At 37.7% G+C, this 21,296-nt stretch overlaps 2 protein-coding genes across 3 annotated transcripts; both read left to right on the top strand.

Annotated features, from left to right (window-relative positions):
- The first annotated feature begins 291 nt into the window (after positions 1-291).
- Positions 292-15,303, top strand: LOC108983720 (shaggy-related protein kinase kappa). Of its 2 annotated transcripts, XM_035686363.1 has the most exons (14): positions 306-565; positions 1,797-2,036; positions 8,192-8,284; positions 8,384-8,443; positions 8,538-8,810; positions 9,846-9,920; positions 10,832-10,894; positions 11,140-11,196; positions 11,279-11,419; positions 11,516-11,566; positions 12,367-12,462; positions 13,570-13,653; positions 13,737-13,839; positions 14,879-15,303. In XM_035686363.1, the coding sequence occupies exons 2-14, from the start codon at positions 1,890-1,892 to the stop codon at positions 14,965-14,967; spliced, it is 1,332 nt and encodes a 443-aa protein (XP_035542256.1). In that variant the 5' UTR covers positions 306-565; positions 1,797-1,889; the 3' UTR covers positions 14,968-15,303. The 2 variants fall into 2 exon arrangements, with proteins under 2 accessions (XP_018810999.1, XP_035542256.1); XM_018955454.2 differs by lacking the exon at positions 10,832-10,894 and having other exon boundaries at positions 292-565.
- A 1,284-nt stretch (positions 15,304-16,587) lies between these two features.
- Positions 16,588-20,228, top strand: LOC109021685 (phosphoribosylamine--glycine ligase). The gene is made up of 4 exons (XM_019004373.2): positions 16,588-17,056; positions 17,874-18,250; positions 18,535-19,065; positions 19,551-20,228. Exons 1-4 carry the CDS (start codon positions 16,783-16,785, stop codon positions 19,965-19,967), a joined length of 1,599 nt encoding a protein of 532 aa, XP_018859918.1. The 5' UTR covers positions 16,588-16,782; the 3' UTR covers positions 19,968-20,228.
- The last annotated feature ends 1,068 nt before the right edge of the window (positions 20,229-21,296 follow it).

Below are 21,296 nucleotides of genomic sequence, written 5' to 3'. Positions count from 1 at the left end.
TTTTTATAAGTCGAGTTCAATTCGAGTTTAATCAAGCAAATATCGAGCGGACTATTGAACAGACTGACTGATTCCTTTACAACCATAAATATCCTTAACGTAAGATTTTGATTAATAATTCAAAATTTGTTGGCATTGAGATTTTTTGGAGCAAAGCTAATCATTCATCATTAGCAAAGTTAATCATTCATGATTAACAGTTCCACGATAAAGGAAAACGGCATTTAATGAAATTACTTGAATATCCTTTCTGAGATCGTCTAATAAGCATGCTTATATTGTAACTCACTCGCGTATTTCTTTTGGAACTGAAGTAAGCGTTTGACAGAGAAACCGTAAAAGAAAAGCCATTGAAAACAGCAATGCCCAATTTTGCAGTACTATTCTTGTTTCTTCTCTTCCCATACTGACACTCTTTTATAGTTTTGGAGTGTGTGAGGAAAAACAAAAACGAAAATTACAAGAAAACTTTATTCAGAATTTGACATCGAAAAATCTTCCAAGTTCAAAAAAAAAAAACATGCCCGAGCTCCGATTCCAATTCTTCGCTCCGAGACGCTTGCAGGTCAGTATGCAATGGAACTAATTTAATTCCTTGTACAGCCATCTTCCTGGTTCTTTATATAATTTCGTGTCGAATCAGGGAAAATTTTTACGGATATTTGGAAAATAGGACCTGAGTTTTGAGTGTTTGATGCTTTTTCTTGGGAAATCTCATTGTTGATTTGGTTGGCACGATTTTTAGGTCTAGATCTGGTCGATTTTCTTGCGATTACGATTTGTTTTTTTAAATCTTAATCTGGCTTCAAAAATCTTCTTGTTAGACTATGCCATAAATCTCACTGCAAGTCCGATAGGAACTGACAAAGCTTTTGTGTTTGGTAATGTGGTGATGCAAATTGTAAGAACCAAGTGTGATTATTCTATCTAAACGACTCAATTGTTTGTCTGTCTTTGTTTATCTGTTTATCCACGTGCTTCATGCTTGGAGCTGCGCTTGCTGTAGGGTATGTAATTTAGTATGTAATTGAGCTGTCGCAGCGTTTTGTAACCATTGCCTTTTTATTCTTTAATCGGATGTGTTGGTTATGAGCTCTGAAATTGTAACATGGAAAAATTATAGCATGTTCATAATAAGGATTCGTAAAATTGCTGCGTTTTTTTTTTTTTTTTTTTTTTTGCAAGCTTCCTGCCATTATGCATTTCTTACTTGGTTTCATCCTCCTCTTCCATCTTCGGGGCTTAGCTGCATCATTATTGATGCATAACCTTCACCGTTACATGTATAAGGAGGAAAGGAGAATACTTTCTTTATGTTTTCCTCTTTAATAGTATTTTATGGTGATCACATATACTTTTGATGCATAAGAAAGAAAAATTCTGATAATGATACCATATTTTCACAGTCCTATGCCTCTTCCATGATAACACACTGATATGGTTGTATGATAGGTGATTGCTAATGTGTTCACATGATTATGTGATTGTTGGATCCTTGTCAGACGGTTGTAAATGTTAATTATTTTTTATGGTTTAGCCTTCTGTTGACAATAATGAGTTGCTTTGCACTTTTCATTTCTGTTTAACATGATTCTACCATATTGTTCACTTATCAGGAAAAATAAAGCATATTTTGTCTGGATTTTAAATTAGATGAAGTAATTTGGGACAGGATCGATTCACATATTTAGAGCTGTCAATAATGAACATAATTACATGTATCTACCGTGTTTTTATGCTTAACATCTGTTTCACATCTGTTTGTGGCTTTAAAATCTTGCAATTAATTCTTGTAGGAAGAAAGGTGCTTGGATGGTATGGGAGGCAGAACACCAGAGCATTACGAGGGTAGCACATACTAGCATCTTTACTATTTACCAGGCACATTTATGGCATCTGCCAGCCTAGGAAATGGTGGAGTAGGCAGTTCCAGGTCTGTTAATGGCTTCAAGGGTTCATCTAGTTCAGTTGACTGGCTGGGGAGAGAGATGCTCGAGATGAGACTGAGGGACAATGTTGACCATGATGAGGACAGAGTAAGCTTCTATAAAAAGTCATTTATGTTTTGGTATTTAAAGTTACTTGTCAATTCTTGCAAGTATCCAATAGTTTGCTTTTATTCCTTTTAAAAATCTGCTGCAATTAGCAACATGCTGGCAAAGTGGTAATGAAAAAGTTTGATGTTTGCAATGCCACTTCACACCATTGGAGAATTTATTGGTTCTTTTCTGCAAGCTATAAAAAAATTTTGAGATTAATTTAGTAGTTGCTGTCAGTCTGTCTATTAGTATTTTCTCTCTCTATTTTCTCTCCGTACGCATAACATTTGGAATGGTGGCTGGGGGCGTTTAACAGCGAGGTTACTATTTGACTGGAATTGTAAAATGGGATTCCAAAACCAGATAGTTATAGAATCAAAAGCTTTTGAGTTCACGAGGGATGGAAAAAATTTGCTCATCACTGAGAGGAGCTGGAGAGTTGTGAAGGAAATAAGGCTGGGGAGGTCCACGACATTCTAGTTTGCCAAACCCTTAGAGGATTGTTTGATGGGAGGAGGAAAAGAGTTCTATATGGCTCATCGTGAGGGAGATAGAGGGTTCATTGCACAGAGATGTTCTAACTCATGGGGTGGTTACATGGCTCTAGTGGAGTATGAAGGTGGTGGTAGAAGAAATTTCATCTTCATTTTAAAGGAGAGGGATGACAAGGGATGGAGGAAGATGGTGGATGCACTGAGGGAGGCTGGTAGAGAGGGTGGCTTTGTGGGTCGCAATAGAGGAGGGGCAGTTCAAGTGCCGTCGGTGGAGATGGTGGCAGTGAACCAATCCAACAAGCGGTCGTATAGAGAGGTCCTCCAACAGAAGGAGGGAAGGTCTGACATGCCTATTAGTCTGAGAGGAGGCACTGTGCAAAGGCAATATGGTGGTGGTAGCTGCGTTGTCGACTAGAGGTTGGCGTGTACTCTGCTCTGCTGGAAATGAAAAAGCATATGGATTTTCTGCAGGAAAGGATGGAATGTGTTTTAATGTGCATTGAGGAGAATCAGAAGGTGGGCTTGGGCTGTGTAGATAGTGAATTGGCTGAAGAAAAAGAGTAGGCGGCATGGGCTCATTTGGGCCAACTAATAGGGCCGAGGAAACCTTTACACTTAGTAAAGCTTCAATATATAGAGGAAAGGCCAAGATGGACTTGGGTTGACGTAACGGGCCTCAACCCATGGGCCAAAACACAGACATAACAGGGGTTGGCCCTGGTCACGTTTGGAGAAGACGGGGCCCTGGTGAGGCAGGCCCATCAACCGGCGAGATCCAGACCACGCCATCGGAGGTGGTTTTGATGGTCGCGATCGGTACGCCGGCTACACCTGAGTTGGTTTCCGACAGCACCTGTGCCAAGCAACGTGAGGTGGTACCAGCGGAGAGATAGTTGTGCACACTGTTGCCCTCTGGACTGAACGACAACTTGACGGATGGCTTTCCAGCCAGGGGGTGGCACAGACTCGAGTGTCGAAGCATTTTGGGATGCTTTCCGTCACCAAGGCGGTGAACCCGGTGACAGTGGTGGAGTAGATCCTATTGTCGCGCATAGAGGAAGAAGATACAGTAATGCCATCAAAATTTTTTTTCCCCGAGTCCTACACAGAAAATTCCGATCCTTAACATGGAATCAACACCTTCCCAGATGGAGGTTTCATCTACTGTGTTTGAGCTTAATGAGGTGTTATCGGAAGGTGGGGGCGAGAGAAGTTTGGATTTCATGGAGGATAGTGTCGTGGGGGAGGGAGATGGTGGGGACAGGGAACCATTCACACTGAACTGTCTGTTACCAAATGAGTTTGAGATCTCTGATTGGGTGCTCAAAAAAGTAAAGGACATTCAACACGTGGTGGGAATGGAGTGTGTGGGTTACGAAGAACAGTTTATGACCCTTCTCACAGCCATTGAGGTGGATCATTTTCAGTCCAAGAAAACTGGATCCAAGAAACAGAGGGAGCTTAAGAGACTTAATTGGTCTTTGAATAAGGGTAGCTCAAGCCGAGATAGGTCCAAAGGGAAGGGTACTGTGGTTTCTTTATGAAGCCGAAAATAGTATCATGGAACGTGTGTGGGCTGAATTAGGGTAATAAGCGCCTTCGCATAAAAAATTTGCTTCGGGAATGGAAGGCGGACATTGTTTGTTTACAAGAAACTAAGTTGAAATGGGTGACCAGAAAACTAGTGAGAAGTGTGTGGAGCTGCCCGTATCCAGATTGGGTTTATTTGGCTTCAAATGGGGCATTGGGTGGTATTTTTGTAATATGGGATAAAAGGGTGGTAGAGAAAATGGAGGAGTTTGTAGGGGAATACACAGTGGCTTGTTCCTTTAAGATGGTGGAGGATAATTTCTTGTAGGCGTTTGCAGGTATATATGGACCAAATGTTGACAACATCAGAAGGCATTTGTGGGAAGAACTTGCTGGAATATATAGCTGGTGGGATCTCCCTTGGTGCATAGGTGGTGATTTTAACGTACTAAGGTTCCCTAGTGAGAGATCTGGGGACAGTAAACCCCAAGGGGTTGGCTCAAGTGGTGAAGGCCTTGGTCTTGGGGTATCACTTCCTTCAAGGTCCAAGCTTCAACACCTCATGGGTGCAAACAATTCTTTGGGGCCACACCTCCTGGTGAAAAGCTAGCGATTTAACCAGTTCCATGTAGAGAAACTTCCGAGGGTGCGGTGCACGGGACCAGGATTTACTCTGTAGGAGTGGGTCCAAAGGGCCCTGCCTTGGAGAGGTTCCCCGACATAAAAAAAAAAAAAAAAAAAAAGAAAGATATGGGGACAGTCGTATATGCCCAACCATGGCAGATTTTTCAGAGTGCATTTTTTATTTGAACCTGGTGGATCTCCCATTAATAGGTGGTCCTTTTACCTGGTCTAATAGTTAGACGTGGTCTCGGCTGGACAGATTCCTAATATTGCCGGATTGAGAAAGTCATTATCTGGAGGTATGTCAGAAGAGATTGTCGCGTCTCTTCTCGGACTATTTTCCCATTTTGCTAGATGGAGGTGGTATTCAAGGAGGTCATCACTATTTTAAGTTCGAAAACATGTGACTTAAAAGCGAAGGCTTCATGGACAGGGTAAGGCTTTGGTGGTCATCTTATCAGTTTCATGGTACCCCCTCTCATATTCTTGCAGGCAAACTAAAAGTTTTAAAGAATGATTTAAAACTTTGGAATTCTCAAATATTTGGTGACATAGGGGAGCTAAAGCAAGCCATGATGGGAGAGAATCTTGAGAGGATTACTGAAGATAGAGTCCTCACCTCAGAGGAAGTCTCACGTAAGACCGAGCTAGTCTCAGAGTTGGAAAGAGTATTATCTCTAGAGAAGATCTCTTTGCGACAAAAGTCAAGAGCACTTTGGTTGAAAGAAGGGGATCGAAGCACAAAATTCTTCCATAGAGTGGCTAATTCTCACATGAGAAATAATACCATTGAGATGCTGAAAATTAATGGTAGAGAATGCATGGAGGCTCTTGTGATCTGGGAGCATGTGGTGAGTTTCTTTGAACATTTATTTACAGAAGGTGAGGGTTGGAGGCCAAAATTAGATGGACTTGGTTTTGATTTTGTGAAAGATAAAGTACCAGGTCCAGACAGATTTTCGATGGGCTTTTTCCAAACATGTTGGGAGGTAGTGAAAGGGGATATTATGAATGTGTTCTAGGAGTTATTCTTGGCTGGGAAGTTCAAGCAAAGTCTTAGGAGTCGTTTGGATTCAAAGATGGGTTGAGATGGGTTGAGATGGTTTGTGAATAGTAAAATAAAAGTTGAATTATTTATTATATTTTGTGTGGGAATTTGGGAAAGTTGTAATGATAGGATGAGATGAGTTGAGGTGAGTTTCGAATGCAAACAATGCCTTAATGTTACTTTTATTGCTTTGATCCCGAAGAAGATAGGAGTATCGGAAGTGAAGGACTTTACGCCCATTAGCATCATAAACGGGGTTTACAAAATCATTTCCAAGATGCTTGCAAATAGGCTAGGGGTGGTCATAGGTAAGATAATCTCAAAGCCACAAAATGCTTTTGTAAGGGGTCGCCAAATCCTGGATTCAGTCCTAATAGCCAATGAATTTCTGGATAGTAGATTAAAGTCTGGTATTGCAGGGATTATCTGTAAGCTAGACATGGAAAAAGCGTATAATCATGTAAATTGGGACTTTCTCCTTTATTTATTAAAGAGATGTAGCTTTGGAGAGAAATGGTGTTTGTGGATCAGATGGTGTATTTTAACGGCAAGATTCTCAGTTCTGATCAATAGCAACCCAGAGAGTTTCTTTAATAGCTCTCGAGGCCTAAGACAAGGAGATCCCCTGTCCCCTCTTCTTTTTGTTGTCATCATGGAGGCACTGAGTAGGATGCTATCGGCTATGGTTAGCAACGGTTTTATGGTTGGATTTTCAGTGGGTGATCCGAACATGAGCCTTATCTCGGTTTCACACTTACTATTTGTAGATGATATTCTTATTTTCTACGAGGTAGAGCAAGACCAACTTAGGGCACTGAAGGCGCTTCTTCTTTGCTTCGAAGCAGCGTTAGGTTTGAGAGTGAACTTTGATAAATCAGAATTAATGTCAGTTGGGAACGTCAGTACTACTCAGCAATTGGTTAGCACACTCGGGAGTAAGGTTGCTTCTTTTCCTATAACATATTTGGGATTACCGTTGGGGGCTGCATCACGGGCTTTTTCTATTTGGGACACAATTATGAGAAAATAGAACGAAGATTGGCAGGGTGGAAGATATTATATTTGTCGAAAGGAGGCCAGGTTACTCTTATCAAAAGTACCCTCTCTAACTTAACAACTTACTTTTTGTTTGTATTTCCAATTCCAGCTTGTATGGCGGCACGGATCGAAAAACTCTATCGTGATTTCTTATGGTGTGGGATGGGGGATGATTTCAAGTTTCACCTAGTCAGCTGGGACAAGGTATGCAGGCCAATTCCGTCAGGTGGGTTGGGATAAAGAACTTGAACGTTTAATCGGACACTTCTTGGGAAATGGCTTTGGAGATACAATATGGAACCGGAAACTCTCTGGAAATTAGTAGTAGATTGCAAACATGGCAGTCTATGGGGGGGTTGGTGTACTAGAGAGGGGAATGGGTCCTATGGTGTGGGGGTTCGGAAGCAAATAAAAAGAGGGTGGGGGGGGGGGGGCTTTACTCGCCATACAAAATTTATGGTGGGGGAGGGTACTTGTATAAAATTTTGGAGGGACATTTGGTGTGGAGAGGAGGCTCTAAAGGACTATTTCCCATCCGTTTTCCAAGTGGCATGTGATCAAGAAACTTCAGTGGCGGATCTCATGGTTCGTTAAGGGGACTAAGTCCAATGGAATGTCACTTTTAGTAGAGCAGCTCAAGATTGGAAAATAGACAGTTTTGAGGCTTTTTTTTTTCAGCTTAGTGTATTCTATGAAGCTGAATGGATTGGGGGAAGATAAGTTATGGTGGTCACTTGCAGGTAATGGTACTTCTCGATTCGCTCCTTTTATAAGTCCCTTACACTTCTACCAAATACTCATTTCCCATGGAGAAGTTTGTGGAGGAATAAGGCGCCTCCCAAAGCACTCTTCTTCTCTTGGACAACAGCCTTGGGTAAGATTTTGACTACCGATAATCTGTGAAAGCGCCGGGTAATTATCTCAGATTGATGTTGTATGTGATAGAAAACTGGCGAGACAATGGATCATCTCTTGCTACATTGTAAGATAGCGAGAGCCGTGTGGAGCGAAGTGTTTAGTCGAATAGGGTTAAACTGGGTGATGCCTGCCATAGTGGTTGAGTTATTAGCTAGTTGGGTGATGCTGGGTGGTGCTCCACAAATCAAAGCTTTGTGGAAGATGGTCCCTACCTGCATTATGTGGTGCATATGGTGAGAGTGTAACGAGCGGACATTAGAGGAGCTTCGAGCTTTATTTTTTCGCACCTTATTTCTTTGGGTGATAGCTGTAGATTTTAATGGCCTAAATGTACATGATTTTCTTTCTTCTATAGCGACCTAGATAGGTCTTATCTATTGTATATCTTCTTATGTACTTGGGCTAGGCCTATCCTTATTAATACTACCGTTTACCTATCAAAAAAAAAATTTATTAGTTGCTGTGCCTGCTGCTATTCTTTACTGTTTAATCTGTTGCAGGATAGTGAACCAGATATAATTGATGGTGTAGGTGCTGAAACGGGACATGTAATACGAACCACCATTGGTGGTCGAAATGGTCAATCTCGGCAGGTTGGAATAAATCTATTCATTGATTTTGAAAACTTAATGCAGTGATGTGATCAGTTGAGATTATCTTACATTTTCCACATGCTGTACTTGCATTGACAGACAGTCAGTTATATTGCAGAACATGTGGTTGGAACTGGTTCTTTCGGTGTCGTTTTCCAAGTAAGTTATGCTGTAGTATACTGTTGTTAATCTGCATTTTTCTCATTTTGATGGTATTCCGCATTTTTGAAATAATTATGTCGTCTTTGAGCAGGCAAAATGTAGAGAAACTGGAGAGATTGTTGCTATAAAGAAGGTTCTCCAAGACAAGCGCTATAAAAATAGGGAGTTACAGATAATGCAGATGTTGGATCATCCAAATATTGTTGCCCTTAAACATTGTTTCTTTTCAACTACAGACAAAGAAGAGCTTTACTTGAATCTTGTACTTGAATTTGTCCCTGAAACAGTTAACCGTATTGCAAGAAACTATAGCAGAATCAACCAACGAATGCCCTTAATATACGTTAAACTTTATACCTACCAGGTACATGAGATTTTTTTCTATTCCACTGTTCTTATTGTTTTGGTAAATTTTTTCTATTGTTATCTCTAAAATTTTTTGATCTTGTTTCCAACAACCAAAGCTTTAATTGCATGGATTTTGCCTTCGTTACAAAATATCCCTGCTGCAATTTTATGATATGAAGTAGAACAGTTATTTTGTTGAAGCATAACCTTTTATAGTATGAAGTGACATCTTTTATGGTGCTTGTGAAAGCAGGGATGTCTAACATAGCAAAACCACAAGTAAGGGTTCTTGAATGTAAAAGCTAATCTTTCAAATGATGCCATAACCTTTTGTTGAAAACTGGCGGTTATGGATTTTTTTTTTTTTTTGGGGACGTTTTCTTATCACTAAAGCATTTGTTGTACTCTATGGCTATAGTTTCTAAAACTAGGTGTAAGTGGTGTATATATCCTAGATGAAAATGGCAAACATGGAACGACCAACTGAAAGTTCAAGCCACATTCGGGTTTATACTCCAAAAGGACTAATCAAAGTTACAGTTGGAGTCCTCTTGAATCATAATAAGGAAGTAATTTCTTCCTCTCAAGCAATGTGAGATCCCATTTATCACCTTCTGTATTCAATTTGGGATATATTACTAAACATAGTCAGTTTAAGGTTATTAGAGATTTTGTTTTTTGCAACGACCAACCTTACTGCCATGTTGTGTTGTCCGTACACAAGTCTCCTCCCCCCTCTCTCCGTTCTGTGTGTAGTCTAATGTTTCTAGAGTTTCAAAGGAATCTTGTAATTGCTTGTTCTCTTGCTTTATGTCATAGGAGAGATTTTTTTAAGAGACATTAGATTTGTTTGTTGTAAATACAAATGTCATGTAGCCAATGAGCGTTAGTTCAAATGGCATTTCTTCCCTCTTAAGAATTGGGTTTATTGGGTTTTTTGAGCCCCCGAGGGGGGACAGGGAGTTCACGGTTTTATTGGCTTCTCATTATCAATAAATTTTTTGTTTACCTATAAAAAAAACCTAATATTATTTAACTGATCTGGGTGCAGATCTGCAGGGCGCTTGCCTATATACACAATTGTATCGGTATATGTCACCGTGACATCAAGCCTCAAAACTTACTAGTAAGATTCTTCTTTCTGAAAAATTCAGTGTTTGTATCTTGAGACTCATTTTGGATGTGACTGCATTGAGTTGCATGGATGCTAGCCTTTTTATATATTAAAAAAAAAAAAACTCATGTGAATGCACAATAGCTGTTATACTAATTCCATGGGTTTCTGACTAAGGCTGCTTAATCCCACCATTCGTTGACTACTAGCATTTTCAAGTCCTCTTGGGATGTATTGTTTTGGTCTAATCTTTAGCATATCTGGAGACATTATTGACAATCCTATATAAATGCCGAGAAGTGCTGTAGGGATAATATGGACATGTCACGATCACATGCTACCTTAATGATTATAGCCTAAGGAGTTTATATGGCTTCTTTGTTGGGATACGTTTATATGCAAATTAGTACCTGTATGTATATAAGCATGCAAACAGTGCCTCTTTATATGTGTCTCATGAATATAATGTCCATAATTTTCTAAGCTCATATGCACTCATTGATCTTGTCCTCTTCCTTGGAATCTTTTACATGGAATTGCTGGCATGGTGATCCTGCTTTCCTGTTATGCTAAAATAGTTTCAAATTGAGTCAATTGACCATTAATCGTCTGTGTGCCACACATATCGGTGTGCAATCTCCCCTTGACCCCACACACCTTTCCCAAAACCATCAACACCTTTTCACTTGATGAAAATTATGCCTCTGTTCAGCGCTGTCGGTTGCTTTTCATTTCAGAAGTGGCTATTTCACTAGTAATCAAGCCCCCCATCCCTGAAACATCCCTCAGAGATGATCGTTTGAGGAATTTCCTTCAGAACCTATGTTATAGTTATAAAGTTGTGTTCTCTCAGAATATTTGATAATCTCATGCTTGAGTTTTGATTTCTCACACTATAGTCGAAATGCTACCGACAAATACAGGCTCTAAATGCGCTTTTGAAATGGTTGAAGCAAGAGCCGCTCATGTTGCTGAAGGCAAGGAGGGTACTGGCAGATATTAGAGTTTTCTTTTTCTATGGACTTGGTTGACTCTAAACCTTCTTTTGGTCAACTTGGCTTTTGAGGAATATGATTATTTCCTATATTACCAACTATGAGTTCAGTTATATACTTAGCTGCATTTCATGAGTATCGAATGAGATGTCTCTTGGTGACTTTGAAATATTCATTTCAGGATAAATCTTTTCCTTTTGTTGTTCACACTTGAATGCTAATTGTTTGCTGTCCAGGTCAATCCCCATACGCATCAACTGAAACTTTGTGATTTTGGGAGTGCAAAAGTGTTGGTAAATTTTTCTTGTCACTCTTGCCAATGGTGGTTGCTTCTTGTTTATTTGCTTGAGTTTAGTCCCATTTGCATTTTATCAGGTGAAAGGAGAACCCAATGTTTCTTACATCTGTTCAAGATATTATCGCGCTCCAGAGCTCATATTTGGTGCCACTGAGTACACAACTGCTATAGATATATGGTCTACAGGCTGTGTGATGGCTGAATTACTTCTCGGACAGGTGGGTTGATACTTGAATCTGTATGTATACGAGGCCCTGTTTACCATTCCCTTGAATAATCTGCCATTAATGTTTTTAATCCAACTTTTCTTTCAGCCTTTGTTTCCTGGTGAAAGTGGAGTTGACCAACTGGTTGAGATCATTAAGGTGAACTTATTCTATTATTTTCCACCTGTGTACATGAATGTTCTTTTTTACTACGATTATTTTAGAAGAAGACTTTGGCCACTCTTCAGCATCTACATGAATGTTTAAGGATGCAGATGTTGACTACTATTCAATATAAAGTTTCCAAACTTTTCAAAAAAAAAAAAAAAAAGGCACAAGGAAAAAAGAAGGAAGAGGTGGAGGAGGAACGGCTTTGAGTTTTGAATATTTCTTTTGACTTTATATTTTGGTTGAATTTGGTTATCCTCGGATTGACTCTGTAAGTCTTTTTTTTTTTATATAAGTAATAAGAGATTTTATTAACGCAAGTAAATAGGCATAGCCCAAGTACACAAGAAGTATACAAGCAAAAACACCTAAATACAAGCTAGGGACTAGGAAAGTAGACTTACAGAAAGTCTAATTTTTTTTTTTTTGGTCTCTAGATACTTTTTGTTTTAACAAAACTTGTGGATGACTGTTGTGCACTGATGTAAAATCTTGCAATTTTAGCGGAATAGTTTTCACCTTTTGTTTTTTGGCAAACGGAAACAGGAAATGAGTACAATTGCTTTCACCATTGTGAGTCTATAGAATAGACTCTTTTGTTGTTAAAAAAAAGGTTCCAAATCACTTGTTTTCCTATGATCCATCACATATTATTTATCTTTTTAATGTAATTTTGCTGCTGTCAAGTATTACTAATAAAAAAAAAAAAAAATTGGCTGCTGTCAAGTATATCAAGAACCTCTAAGAAAGTGTTAAATAATCATTTCGTGGATTTAAAATTTTTGTATAAGGTTTTGGGAACTCCAACCAGGGAGGAGATAAAGTGCATGAATCCAAATTATACAGAATTTAAGTTCCCCCAGATAAAGCCTCATCCCTGGCACAAGGTATGTCCATTTTCTTTCCCTTTTCCCTACTCATACCATGCCCACAATGTCATCAGTTGTCTTCATCTGTTGGTGCTTTTATTGTGAACGAAGTTTCACAATAGTTGGAGTATGTTTTATTGATTAAAGTCTCAAGAGCAGACATTATATACTGGAGTGGACATGTCTGGCAAGTTCAGGATGTTTTGTATGACTGAGATCCTACATATGTAAAAAGTGACTGGGAAACCTTTACAGGTGGTACAATTGTGCCGGGCTCTGGCTCAGGAACCAGAGGTCTCAGTTTCAATTATTCTGAATTGCCACTGTGCGTGGTTTGTGGGTAATTAAGTGTGGTATAATTGGTAAAACAGAAAGAACAAGTGTATAGAAGGCGGGCTGCACCTGTTGAGAAGTCTAAGAGGTAGCATAATGGGGCTTGCTCATTGCCATGGGGATACACTCCCTATGCTAAAAAAAAAAAATGTTCAGGATGGCCACCCGGTGGTGGCTAGAAAATAGAAATGGCCAGTGGAGGCCAGGTTGGCCTTGACGCATGTGGAGGTGTCCAGGCACCATCGCACAAGGGTCAGCTGGTTCTAGCCACCCTTGTGGTACCCATCCTCAACTTTGTTTATAATATTATTTTCTATTTTTCTACTAAAAAACTGTTTTTTTATTATAATTTTTACTTTTTTTAATTTCTTTTAAAGCGTTTTAATTTTTTTTTTTTTAAATTAAGTTTTGCACATGGCAGCTTGTGATGGGTCATGTGTTTTCAATTAATGATGATGAACGGAAAAATTGACAGAGGGTCTAATTTCTAAATAACTTATACCACATGATGCTGATCCTAAGTGAGCCATGGCACGGAGAGTGTATGACCAAATTTGCCTTTTGGGTCACAGCATTTAACTATAGTTTTAGATAGTGTTTGACTGTTTTCTCTTTTCCCCTTATTTTCTTTTTTCTTTATTTACCTTCAAATAGTCCCATTGTTATATCCCTGTATGGGCATTGCTTGTTACAATTTTGTTTCTATTGTTTCACTTATTATGTGAATCTAGTAAGCAATCAGCATTTATGGACACCAAAGAAATCTGGACTGACATCATTCGCCTCCAACAGGTCTTCCAAAAACGTTTACCCCCGGAAGCGGTGGACCTTGTTTGTAGATTTTTTCAGTACTCTCCCAATTTGCGATGCACTGCTGTAAGTAAATTTCTATTGTTTTCTTTCCCCTTGGTCAGAAAGTATTGTTCAGTGCTCATGCTTTTTATGTTGTGGTACTGCAGTTGGAAGCTTGCATTCACCCTTTCTTCGATGAGCTGAGGGACCCGAACACACGTCTTCCTAATGGCCGTCCTCTTCCTCCTCTATTTAATTTTAAATCCCAGGGTAAATACCAAATAAATAAGCACATCATGCCATCATAGTGCCACTGTGTTTTCTGTGAAGAAAATTTAAATTCCTTCTCTGCGTAGTAAATGCTAAAATTCACCATTATGATGAATTGAGAATAATATTGAAGGAAAAAGTTGCTTGATTCTTCTTTAGTATTATCAAAGCAAAAGCTTTAGTTGAGGCAATTCACCAACATACAAGCCTGAAAACAGCATTATCGTAATTTATGATTTAAAAAGAAATAATAAAAGGAAGTAGATTAAAAAATGGCTCACTTTAGGGAAAAAGAGATTGGGTGGTAGAAACATAAATACTGAATTAGCGTTTTGCTTTTTTATCTTGCATTACTAATTCCTTTCCCCTTTGTGTGTTCATTAGGGTTTTAGTAGAAGTTTGGCTTATTATTGTTTTTTCTGTAATGCATTTCTCTCCCTTGTATCTGGGGATAGAAAATCCGGTCATAAAACTGCATACTTGATGCAAGTGATAGCTCTGAACAGAGTAGGAAAATGGTATCAACTTGAGGCATAGATGCTCTTCTTCCATGAACCATACATTATTACCATGCGAAGCATGCTCTTCTAAAATCATGTTTCAGAAGTGAACTTTTACAAGAATGCTTGCGTTTTTCTTGAGGAAAGGGATCTCTTTAAATTTTTTAAACCTATCAAATCAGATGTCATTTATGGATTATATATGTTATCAACAACTGAAAAATTTATTATGAAATAAACGGAGCTACATTATTTGAAAAGAAAAAGGAGCTGTATTTTTCTATTTTTCCTACTTTATGCCATGCATTGTTCTACCTAATTGGAGAGAAAAAAAAAAAGACAAGTCAATAGATAAATTTTAGTGGGAAACAAAATACACATCACATTTTTACCAAATTTTACAAAATAGGACTACATGTCTAAAAGCTCTATGTTGTAGTACTCGTGAATGCGTTCTTGAAACCTATTGTTAATATTTCGGTTTGGTTCTGCCCTATCTTATCATCCCTCTCAATGCTTTTCTTTTGTTCTTATTGCAGAGCTCTCAGGCATACCACCTGATATCATCAATAAACTAATTCCAGAACACTCTCGGAAGCAGAATTTGTTTATGGCTTTGCACACGTAGCTACTGTTATGTATCTTTCTCACTTCTGCTCGCTATTTTCACTTTACATAGAGTCTTTTATTGGCATCTGCCAATTCCGTCGCCCTTCTTATTTATGTGCCCTGTGAGAAAGTTGCAAAGGAGTTCCTAGGACAATATAGGAAACCTGAGGCTTTGAGTTTGCTTGTTGCTGATGGAGGTGCTTTTGAGTTTTAATTCCAAGACCGATATAATTTCATGTATATTTGTTGTGACCCTTCTTGCAGAGGAATTTAGTGAGACGAAAGTGTCAGCATATGTGTATTATGTATATACCCTGTGCTACAATGTTATTCTTCTAGCCACTCTTCTTCTCGAGCTCGTCGGTTCCTTTGTTCGCCATTTAGATTATGCATGCTGATGACTGATGAAGATTTGTTTGTGAAACAAATGGTAGCAGTCCACGGCTAGTTTGTGAGCACATTTCCAAGCAATGTTTCGCACAAAAATCTTAGAAAATTTGAAATCAAATGGTAGTGTTATAAAATGTAGTTAAAATGGTGGGTGAATACCAAATTCTAGCTGTTATATGTCTCTTTCTTTTCTTTTTCTTGTTGGATGAGTTATCATCTTCATATGCTTTTGTTTGTTTTTCATTTTCTTTCTACAATTCTTGTATTATAATAATCAATACAAATGCGTGATGTAAACCATGCCAAAATTCTCACAAATCCAAAAGTCGTTATTCTTTATAATCTTCCGTCATAGAAGGAAAGGAGGAAAAAATAAGAAAAGATTATGAAGGTGATGTTGTGACTGAGAACCCGTATCAAAGAATAGATTGGGGAATGAATTATCAATATAAAAATGAAAGAAAAAGAAACGCCTTTGTTGCATTTGCCATTAATCATGATTCATGGCTCACCAGCATGGCTGTCTGTCTATTATGTAGCTCGAGAGGGAAAAAAATAATTACAAAATGAAAGATAAAATAATGCCAAAGGATATTCTTGCACACACTTCAAGGTCATTTATTTTAGAATATAATAGGATTACCATTTTTGGTTTTTTTCCATTTTATTTTATGTACATACTTAATTAGATGTCATTTTTTTCTATGGTAATTAGAAGTCATTTACATGTGCGTTGCTTGACAAAAACTCATTTCTTTTTCAAAGTAGGAAATAATTAATTAAACTTATAATCGATACAACACAAAAATGATTTTCACACGGATAATTTATAGGAAAAAAAAATTATTATTATTATTATTGTTTTACTTTTCCCATCCGCGTGAGAATCACAATTCATCCTAAAATACCCAAAGGATCTTTCCTTCTTTCTCAGTCTTTTTAAGCTTAGTTTGGAATCTAAATTCATGTTAACTCATTTTAATTTATCATTATAATTTTTTCAAACAATAAACACCTAAAACATAATGTAAAACGCACGCACACTATGTCCCAGCCCCCAGAGTAATGCTAGAGAGAAGCTATTATAGCAGTGCATATTTTACATTCACTGTGTGGTTGATTTTAGTTGATTGTTCCTAACACTTATTTGAAAAGATATGTGATTTAGATGATGCCACATCATATATACAAAATAGATATACCTACTAGTAACTTATATCTATATTTATTCATGCCTGTCATTAGAAACGCACGCACACTGCCCAGACGAGACTCGACACCCAAAACGCACGCACACTGACTCTTCGTTTCTCTGCTCTATGGTTCATGCCCTTGTCCGAATGCCAGCCGCCGGATCCTTGACATTATCTTCGTCTTCTCTCTCACTCTCCCGTATACTCTAACCGAAACCCTCATTCGTTTTTGACCCTCGGATACCTTCTCAATGGCTTCCTCCACAGCCCAAATACATACCTTCCTCGATACCACCGCTTCCTTCCGGAGCAAACCCAATCGTCCCAATCTCTCCTCCTCCAAAGCCTTCTTCTTCGGCCAGACGCTTCGCGGTACGGCGTCTTTTCCCCGACTCAGAACCGCCGGTAAGGTGCGCTCGATTAAGGTGGTGAACGAGAAGATCGTGGGGATCGACCTGGGGACGACCAACTCAGCTGTTGCTGCTATGGAAGGAGACAAACCGACCATAGTAACCAACGCAGAGGGTCAGCAAACCGACCAAATTACTACATAGTTTTATTTGTTGTTTTCTCCGAATACAATTACTGTGTTTTCTTGGTCGGCTTGAATAGTTGATTGGCTTTGGTAATCGTAAGCTATTACATGTGTTTTTTCAAAACTTTTTGTTGGAGTCCAAAGCCCATTTGTAGTTGAATTTTCTTTTAAAACAAGCTTTATAGTGGTCTTTTTTTCTCTGAGGCAATGGTACCACTTGTTCACGGTCATGTCGCTGTTGTTATCACATTTTAGTGACTTATTATTACAACATATTTAAAAATACAACAACAAGATCCTAGCATTATTCTTGATCAAAGCAGTAGAGAATTTTTTTACAGGATAGTTTGAAAAATTGGAATAATAAGCAATGATATATTCGGATGTGTTTTCTTAAGTGCTCATTGTTAAGGAAAATGCCATGTACATCAACTAAGTGACTAGTAATTTATGCATCAAATTATTAGATATTATTGAAGATACAAAGCAATGGTTTAAAACATATAGTTTTTGGATTAGTATTCTTTAGATTCTTTTTTAAAACATATATTTTTTTCCAGAGCAAAAAGTATTCTTTAGATTCCTAGGATAACTCTGCGATGTTATTTTCAAAATCTTGTCATTATTTTGAACAAGTTTACTCCTCTGCATTTACCACCTCTAGAAGATCTGAAGATCGTTATGCTTCCTTAATATGTCGTATCTTGTTAATTTGTATGTTGTTGTCACAACCATTTAGAAAGTATAAAACTTTGCACCCTTTTTGTGTGGTCATTCACTGGCACTCTATGTTTACAAATGCTGCAGAAGAAGAGAGGGTGGTGGTTTTGGTCATTGGTGGAGGAGGAAGAGAACATGCACTTTGCTATGCCTTGCAGAGATCTTCCTCTGTTGATGCAATCTTCTGTGCGCCTGGTAATGCTGGGATTTCCAACTCGGGGAGTGCCACTTGTATTTCAGACCTTGATATCTTTGACAGCTCTGCTGTAATATCCTTCTGCTGCAAATGGGGTGTGGGACTGGTTGTTGTGGGACCGGAGGCCCCTCTTATTTCAGGCCTTGCAAATGATCTATCTAAGGCTGGAATCCCTACTTTTGGCCCTTCAGCAGAGGCTGCTGCCTTGGAAGGTTCCAAGAACTTCATGAAGATTTTGTGTGATAAGTATGGAATTCCTACTGCTAAGGTTGGTCTGCCCATTTTTCTTAGTTTTAGGCACTTCTTCATACCATCTCTTCAATTGATATTGTTACAACTTCGCTGCATATAGTCTCACACTCCATTATGATGTTTTCTTATACTCTTGGTCTTACTTTTAAGTAGCATTCCTATCTGCCCTTTTAAATTTTATGTGTACTTATTTTGGCTTTTTTTGGAAGCGAAGTTTGCAGCTTTACAATCTTTGCTTTCTCATTAGCATGTCACAATTTTCACACAATAATGCTGCTAATTCAGTAGTTAATTGTGCAGTACAAAACATTTACCGATCCATCTGCCGCAAAGCAATACATTCAAGAGCAAGGGTCCCCAATTGTTATCAAAGCAGATGGATTGGCATCTGGAAAGGGAGTTATTGTTGCTACGACTTTGGAGGAAGCATATGATGCTGTTGATTCAATGCTTGTTAAGGGTGTTTTTGGTTCTGCTGGTTGTCGTGTTATTGTTGAAGAATATTTGGAAGGAGAAGAAGTGTCCTTTTTTGCCTTGGTGGATGGAGAGAATGCGATTGCTCTAGAGTCTGCTCAGGACCATAAACGAGTTGGGGATGGTGATACAGGGCCCAATACAGGTGGGATGGGGGCATATTCCCCTGCACCAATGTTAACAAGAGAACTTCAGTCATTGGTCATGGAATCCATAATTCTCCCTACTGTAAAAGGAATGGCTGCAGAGGGGTGCAAGTTCGTTGGGGTTTTGTATGCGGGGCTCATGATTGAGAAGAAGTCTGGCTTACCGAAGCTAATTGAGTACAACGTGCGTTTTGGAGATCCAGAGTGTCAGGTCAGTTGACAGACTCTGAATTAATTTTATGATGTGTTCTTTCAAATAATCAAAATACCAATGGCCCAACTGACCTTCAAGAAGCACAATTATAAGTTATTTTCCCTTCAAAACTCACTATCAAATATCTAACTTCACAGCTTAGTTTGGTTTGGTGCTGTTATCATTTGGAAGTTGTTGAAGTTTGCTTTTCTTTTAAGTAGTCTTTGATAAAATTGATCTTCAATGAACTTTTATGATTTGCATTTTGAAAGAGCTGGTCGTGTCATGAGTTGATCTAAGACTACACATTAGCATAAATAGGTGTAGCATATCCCAATCCACTCTATATTATTGGTCCTCTAATAATTATTATTTAATTTGTGTGACTGTGTATATGCGTGTTACATGGTGTCTAAACTAGTATATTGATTTTTTCTTTTGGTTTTCTTTTATTTTTTTGGGGGTGGGTCTTATCTGACTTATCTGACGACAATGGTAAGCAGGTGTTGATGGTTCGGTTGGAGTCTGATCTGGCACAAGTTCTGCTTGCAGCCTGTAGAGGAGAGCTAAGCGGAGTATCCCTGAACTGGTCCCCAGGGTTTGCCATGGTGGTAGTGATGGCAAGTAAGGGCTACCCTGGGGTCTATGAAAAGGGAACTGTGATTAGAAACCTTGAAGAAGCAGAGCATGTTAGTTCGTGTGTTAAGATATTCCACGCAGGAACAAGCCAAGACTCGATGGGTAACTTCATTGCAGTTGGGGGACGTGTTCTTGGGGTCACCGCAAAAGGAAGAGATCTTGAAGAGGCACGGGATCGAGCTTACCAGGCTGTTGATGAAATTAACTGGTCAGGAGGATTCTGCAGGCGGGATATTGGTTGGAGGGCACTTCCCCGGAAACAATTTGCTACAAAAGGGTGAGAATCAAATGCTTTGTATTGTAACACAGCATGCATGGATGAATATTTAAAAAAAAATTGCTCATAGTATAAATTAACAACATCTTCCAAAGAGAGGAGAGAAAATGTGAGTTCTCTTGTGGGCCATGACCGTTTTAGCTTATTACTGATCTTCCATGTCACGAGACCCCCATCTGCTTTGTATCCATGGATTGAATGGCATTTAAGTTGAGGATTTCTCGTCCAAAATGGGAAGAGATATGTAAGCCAAAAAAAAAAAAAAGATGAGCATATTTGATTGTTGTGATTTAGGCCGTTCAAAATTCATATCAATTCATCTCATCTCATCATTACAACTTTTTAAAATTTACACATAAAATATAATAAATAATTTAATTTTTTTAAATTTCAAAATAAATTTTCTTAAATTTTCATATAAAATATAATAAATAATTTAACTTTTATTTTACTATTTACAACTCATTTCTTACTTTTTAATTGTTGGGCGTGGTTGGATTATTTGCAGCGTGGTCATGATGGAATGATTGGTGAATGTTAGTTTTCAAAGAAAAGAAAGTCGTGAGAAGATAAAAGTTAAAAAAAAATATTATTTTTTAATATTATTATTATTTTAAAATTTAAAAAAATTAAATTAAAATTCAAAAAAAGTAAATTGTTTGTTATATTTTATATAAAAATTTTTAAAAATTATAATAATAAAATTAAATAAGATGAGATAAAATATTTTCAGAATATAAATTGACTTACTAGGAGTGTAAGTTGAAATCGAAAAACTGAAAAATCGATCCGGACTGGATCGGACTGGATCGGTTTTACCGGTTTTGAATCGGTCCGGTTCGAGACCGGTTCTTAAAATGTAAAAACCGACCGGTTCCGGTTTAGGATTTTTCGGACCGAACCGGTTGATAAAAAAAATATTTATATTATTGTATATATAAGTTTTATAAAAAATATTATATATATATTAATATATATAAGTTTTATATATTATGTATAATTATAATTTTTTATGTGAAAGTTTTATATATGAAATAATTTCTTATTATAATTTATAAATTATTACATAAAATGTTAATACTAAATCACTAAAAATTTATAACTAATACTAATATTAAATATATAGTTTATAACTAATACTAATATATAACTTATAATAAAAATATAAAATAATATTTTTTAAATTAGTTTTTTTTTTTATAAGCAAATTTATAATGACAAATTATAAAATTTATATTTAAAAAAAATCAGAAAATCGGATTGAATCGGACTGAAAATTAATAAAATCGAAAGTATCAATTTAAGAGAATAAATAGTATGTAATCGATTTTAA

The sequence above is a fragment of the Juglans regia genome, chromosome 16 (assembly GCF_001411555.2).
Source record: "Juglans regia cultivar Chandler chromosome 16, Walnut 2.0, whole genome shotgun sequence".
Lineage (NCBI taxonomy): Eukaryota > Viridiplantae > Streptophyta > Magnoliopsida > Fagales > Juglandaceae > Juglans > Juglans regia.
Note: the sequence above shows the minus strand (reverse complement) of the source record. Positions and strands in the feature narration are given on the sequence as shown.